The sequence below is a fragment of the Glycine soja genome, chromosome 6, assembly GCF_004193775.1.
Source record: "Glycine soja cultivar W05 chromosome 6, ASM419377v2, whole genome shotgun sequence".
NCBI lineage: Eukaryota > Viridiplantae > Streptophyta > Magnoliopsida > Fabales > Fabaceae > Glycine > Glycine soja.
This window is the reverse complement of record NC_041007.1, coordinates 46,890,045-46,896,044: the sequence shown is the minus strand read 5'-3', so window position 1 is coordinate 46,896,044 and position 6,000 is coordinate 46,890,045. Positions and strand designations below refer to the sequence as shown.

The window sequence follows — 6,000 nt, the reverse complement described above, 5'->3', positions numbered from 1 at the left end:
ATATTAAAGCTACTATTCATGTGAATATAAGTCTGAATAAGAGTATCTTTTTTAAATACAATTATAGCTAGGGACTGATATAGCACCTTAACAAAAAATTTAAATATATCGTTGTTTGAAGGTTGAAGCTCAAGTGATATTTTTTTCTCTCTAGTACGTGGACTTGCTTGTTGAACGTGCCAAAATTTATATGTAGAACAAGTAGATATCGTTGAATATTTGAATCATATTTCATTTCAACCAAAACAGAAAAATCAGCTTCATGCAGAAGCAAAGGCAGCAACAGCCACCCAGAGATCTCTATTTATTAGGAGCTTGATAGCCATGGAACTATGAACAAACTGAATGGCCCTTCAAGCATATCAAAGAATGGATATGATGTGGACTATATATATATATATCGATCTCTTGCTCCCATGGTCAATCTCCTCTTAAAATGTTGAAGGTCCATGGGGCAAGCATTATCATATTTCTCTCTCACACACTCTCTTTCACTCCTGCTTTTCTCGTGTAAAATGACATTTTTCTCTACACTGCACAAAACTATAGAAAAAGAAAAAGAAAAATAGAAAATCTTGCAGGGTTGACTCATATTGCCTTAGTATTAATCTTCCTGAGTTAGGAAGAACTCCACTGTCACTTTTTTGCCCCCTAGAAAGAGGCACTCCACAAAGCATTCTCACCCTCTCCACACCTCCTATGTACCTCTTTAATCCTCTCAGCAGACCTGCAAATTCCACTGCAGCTCCAATCAAATGATGCAACACAAATGTTCCCTGCTTGGGCCTTCCACTCACAATCTGCAAGAATAATAACCAATTTGCAATGTTTACAATTAATAATAAGTCGTAAACAAACCAAACAGATAATGGTATGATCACATCAATCATTTAAATGAGTCACTGTGATTTATATATTCAGGAAAAGTATTTACCAGGAGGAGTGCCACAACAAAGTCTTCGATCATCTATATGCTCCACATCAAGTCCAATAAACCAGGATCCTAGTGACACATCCTCGTTGGCATACTTGTGAAGAACATTCCTGAAAGAAAAACATATACACACAGGGTGAGAGCACAATATAAGAACCTTTTAGTTCATTGATTTGATTTAACTTACAAAGGTGAATTACACACACACTCCAGGAATTATATGATACAACACCCAATATCACTTTCTTTCTTTTACCCTATAGAGACCTTTCTCAATTTATATAATAATATAACACCATATACCCTTCCTAATCCTATTAATCCAAAAGTCCCTTGACTTCTTATGATGTTACATAAATAGAGGGAGGTTGATGTAATGTCATAAAAGTGGACATTAGGTATAATATTAATATCATTAAACCTTAAAGGGTGTGGCGTGGAAGTAATGTGCGCAATTTATAATTTGGTTTGTTTGGGTAAGTTTATCTGGAAGGACTTTTTAGGATAACAATTTCTTTTTTTTAAACAGCAAACAAAAATGTTCATTAAAATCCAGTTAAGCACAAGGTGTGCCAGTAACTGGCGATCACCAAAATACAAAAAAATTAATTTTAGGATAAGAAAATAAGAAGAAAAAAATTAAATGATTTTTTTCCATAAGCTGAAATTAACTTATGTACAAATTAATTTGTAAAAATTCTCTCATCTTTTATACAAGTTATATGAGAAAATTTCTATAAATTAATTTATACATAAACTAATTTTAACTTACACGAAACTCGTCTCCTTTTTTTTTTTCTTCATATTTTTTCTCTCCTAAAAGTTCTTTTAGATAAAACTTACTCAACCAGACCCTTATCCTTTTTTTTCTCTGATAAGTGAGAATGTGAGATGAAGTAGAACTTACTGGTTAATTGATATGTATGTAGCCAAATCGTTTGAAATGGCATACAACTGTCCTGTGGCATGACGGAAGTATCTGTTTCCAGCCTCTCCAAACTTCCAGTACTCAGGTTCATGGTACCTTACCCCTCTGTGCAACAAAGTAGGGCAAGTTAGAAGCAACAAGTCAAAGAGCTTTAATAATTCAATTCAATAAAAACAAAGAAAATCATTTTCTCACTTTTGGGATAGGACAGGCCCAGATTTCATGCATCCAATGTATATCCGTGGTTTTGATCGATGCCTAACTAGAGTTTGTCCCAGTGTTGCTGAAACCGAAAGAATATGATACTAAGACAAAAAGTACATACTAAAACAACATCATGATTACTTACTATAGAAACATAAAACTCATGCTTTTTTTTACACTTAGGAATCGAAGACAGTGTCAGGAGGTTTACAATAAAACTCATGCCTTGATACATAATAAAGTAAGAGATTATCAGAAACTTTAGAACTATTAATACCTATATTTACATGAACATCATCATCAACTTTGACATAGAAATCAGCATCCCATAAGTTCACAGCAGTGGCAAAGTAGGTTTTTGTCTTTGCTGACAATTCAAGGTATCCTTCCACATGATTCTGCATATAAACAAATAAAGAAGTGAAAACCTGTGACATTTTTCCCTTTCCCTTCAAAAGCTATGACACTGTGAAGCGATTATAGAAACGGTAGGAAAAAATGTGAAAAGGGATCATATATGTCACATTACCAGCCTCAAGAAATCTCCATGCTTTCTGTCCTCTGCTTCAATAGCTCTGTCTAGAATACCACCTGATGTAGCACTAGAAAAAGGAGAAAAAACCATATTAAATTTATAGTTTGACTAATATATTCATTAGTTATGACTGATAAATTATTGGACGAGTAATATGTGTGCAGTAACTCTCAATGATGTATTTGGAAGACCAAAATACTGCTTGAAGACATGGAGATCTAATAAGTGCAATCTTTTACTAAAGCATGTTGAACTTTGATGATTGAGACTAAAGCATCATAATGTCATCAATTATGCAGCAATTTTTTTTTATCCGTAGGAATTAAAAGATAATATCAGTGGGTTTACAATAATTTATGCACCATGCTCAATCAACTGAGTTAGATCCTGCAACAAAATTATTTAAAAAGAGATGGCATAGCTACCTGTGTCCAATTACAAAGCGCATGATAATGCCCTTCTCCTCTAGCTTCTTTCTTTTCTCACCTATTTTCCATGTTGTCAAAAGAGCCAACCATCAGAAACTGTAACCAGTAAAATAGACAAAATAACATAAAAAACAATAACCAAAAATATCAAGAAATGGGGTTGAATTATGAACCTTGTGGCATCCAAGTGGCTCGAACCGAGTCCCTTCTTTTCCTGCTGCTGAATGCAGTGTTAATACCAACGACCATAAGGTACTTTCTCTTACCCGAAGAAGATTCACTCAACCTTATATCATCTGAAATAGGAGCACCACTTCGTAGAGATTCCTGAGTTACCCTAGCAGCAGCCAATTCCATCTCTAAGTTCGAAATAGTCTTGTCCAATGTTCTACAGTCAATACCTCCCATAAGTTTGACATGCAAAATAATAATAAAAATAACAAGACTTAGGGCTTGTTCGGATAAGTTTATCCGGAAGCACTTCTAGGAGAAAAAAAATTGAAATGTAGAAACTCACTCATATAATTTATCTAAAAAATGACCTTTTATAAAATAGATTGTGTATGAGTTAATTTGAACTTATAAAAAACTTAATTTCCTTTTTTTTTCTTCTCCTGGAAGTACTTGTGAATATACTTATCCAAATAGGCTCTTATCATAGTATCATCATGCCACTACATATAACTTACTGTATGGAATTATGACTCTTGAAAACTTCACCATAAATGTCTTTATCGCGCTTCATTTCCATCTCTTGCAACTAAAGGGTGCACCGTACACCAGGAGACATAGTTAAAAAAAATTTAAAAAAAATAAGGAATTTCATATTATAAACATAAAAAAGGTTCAGCCACTACAAGATTGTCGGTGCTTACAATTCTCGAATTGCAACCTTCAGAAACTAAACTCAATTTTTCAGCTTCTGAGGCTGTTGGTCGTGCTAGTCCTTTGTTGTTTTCAGGTATGGTCCATATCCTGCTTTTCACAAACATTAACTTTTATCATCAGAAAAAGAAAAAAGAAAAAAAGTACCACAGTAACCACCTTACTGGTTGCCAAGGCAATACGTTCAACGGTTGATATTGATACACAATGAAGCATGCATTTATTAAAATCTAACACACCGACAAACAAGTTGCCCTAATTAATAACAAGGCAGATCCAAAAATTAAATAATCATCTTCTAAGATTCTAACAGTTATAATATTACAACTACTTTGGGTGGTGGTGGGGGGAAATCAGAGTGCCAAGTAACACGAAAAGTATTTTCTTTTCCTTTATTTTTTTTATAGGTATCCTTTTTGGTGGCAATCTTGTTTGAGAAATAGACACAAAAATATGGATGTTTCTCCCGACAGAGATTCAAACTATGATTCACCGTTAGATATAAGGTTGGCTTAGTGGTAGAGGATCAATGGAAGAATAGGTTGTGGGTTGGAATCCCTGCTAACAAAAACTAAAAATCAACATTTGTCGATGAAAAAAACTATGATTCGTCAGGTTGTGAGAAACTAACCCTTTCTGCTACTAAAAATAGTGGTTAAATTTTCAGATGGATTCATATAAGATCAGCAATGAGAACTGAACCAGTAACTGAGACCAGACACCATAGTTGACTTGTCAATAGGAGTCAATCATAATGAAATCTTAAACCGAAATTTGGCATAATTTAGAAATCATTCATGGCAATTGAATCCAGATCTAAATCCACTTGTTCTATGAGCTTTGGTGAACACAAGATAGGTGGGGGGAAACTACCGCATAAGCAAGTCAATGAATTAAACACACGGAAACCAATAATTAATTATAAAAAAAATGAGGTGTGATGAAGATGAAGATATGAAAAGATTGGTTTGAAGAATAAAGAAACTACGATGAATGAAAGCTTGAAAACCGAGAAGAAGTTATCATTAATCAATAAAAAAAAACGCGAAATGAATCAATAGGAAATAGGAAAAGTGATGAACCTGGTAGTGAAGAGCATTCCAGCACAGAAACTTCCTAAGCAGAGAAACAGTACCCATCTCTGCGAGATAACGCTTCTAGAAGGCAATTCTCCTCTGCTTTTCCAAGTCATAATTGTTCTTATTATTATCTTCAAAATTGGCACTTCAACAGGCAAAAACCCAGATACAAAACTGGGTTTCTAAAAGTGAAGCGGCCCTTCTGAGTTCTGAAGAAGAAGAGGAATATATGGGGAGGAGAGAGAAACAGAACAGAACAGAGAAGAACAGAGAGATGCTCTGTTTTATTTGAAGTTGTAATTTGTTGTTGGTGTGCTTTATGGTTATTGTATGAATGTGTTGAGGTTTTGAGGTATGTTTTGGTGTGATTTAGTTTTCGTTATGTGTGACTTTGGAGGTGTGGTGAAGGGACCTTCTAACCGACAGGCTTTATATTTACCGTAATGCCTAAACTATCCTTGTCGGAGGCTTCCTTTCTTTAATGGAAACTCTCTAGCAACAGTACAGGTTCATGTCACCACCCTCTCTCTCAAACACTTGATAACCACACAGGTCCTCGCCAAACCAACCACTTTCTTTCTTTAATATAACATGTGCAATGCACAAGTAATAAACTATTCTTCAAAAAATTATCGATCCATTCACTTCATTTTCCTTCTTCTGTTTTGGGTGCACAGCTAGAACCAGAAACTCATTGAAATTTAGAGATTAATCTGAGAGGTTTTTTCTTTTTTGGCATATATGTTTATTCATATATACATGTTGGTGTAGAGATATAAAGTCTACCTGGGTTCACATCTGAAAAAAAAATAATGTATTTAACAGAAAAATAATTCATTATTTTCCATCAAGCCATTGGCTTGCATTCTTTCCTTCCTTCAGGATAAGATGGGGGGATATCTCTTCCCATAAGACTTGCTTGTAATTTCATTATTTTCTTTTAGAACAATTCTCCCCCATTTATTAAAAAAATTAAATAATTTAGGTTCACTATCTATTTAATAAAA

General features: G+C 34.2%; 1 protein-coding gene across 1 annotated transcript; it reads right to left on the bottom strand.

Moving 5' to 3' along the window:
• Positions 1-208: 208 nt before the first annotated feature.
• On the bottom strand, positions 209-5,577 carry LOC114417316 (probable beta-1,3-galactosyltransferase 2). The gene is made up of 11 exons (XM_028382470.1): positions 4,997-5,577; positions 3,905-4,004; positions 3,719-3,789; positions 3,203-3,417; positions 3,027-3,087; positions 2,596-2,668; positions 2,344-2,464; positions 2,058-2,145; positions 1,842-1,967; positions 935-1,044; positions 209-800 (listed from the first exon to the last, which is right to left on the bottom strand). The coding sequence occupies exons 1-11, from the start codon at positions 5,104-5,106 to the stop codon at positions 652-654; spliced, it is 1,224 nt and encodes a 407-aa protein (XP_028238271.1). The 5' UTR covers positions 5,107-5,577; the 3' UTR covers positions 209-651.
• Positions 5,578-6,000: the final 423 nt, after the last annotated feature.

What these genes read in the sequence shown, in the direction of transcription:
- LOC114417316 (XM_028382470.1), bottom strand. Translation starts at nt 5,106, where the DNA reads ATGACTTGGAAAAGCAGAGGAGAATTGCCTTCTAGAAGCGTTATCTCG. An exon ending in TGATGTTCATGTAAATATAG is followed by an intron (nt 2,146 to 2,343) that starts GTATTAATAGTT and finishes TTTCGGTTTCAG; the next exon opens with CAACACTGGGACAAACTCTA. An exon ending in ACATACATATCAATTAACCA is followed by an intron (nt 1,045 to 1,841) that starts GTAAGTTCTACT and finishes TTTTTCTTTCAG; the next exon opens with GAATGTTCTTCACAAGTATG.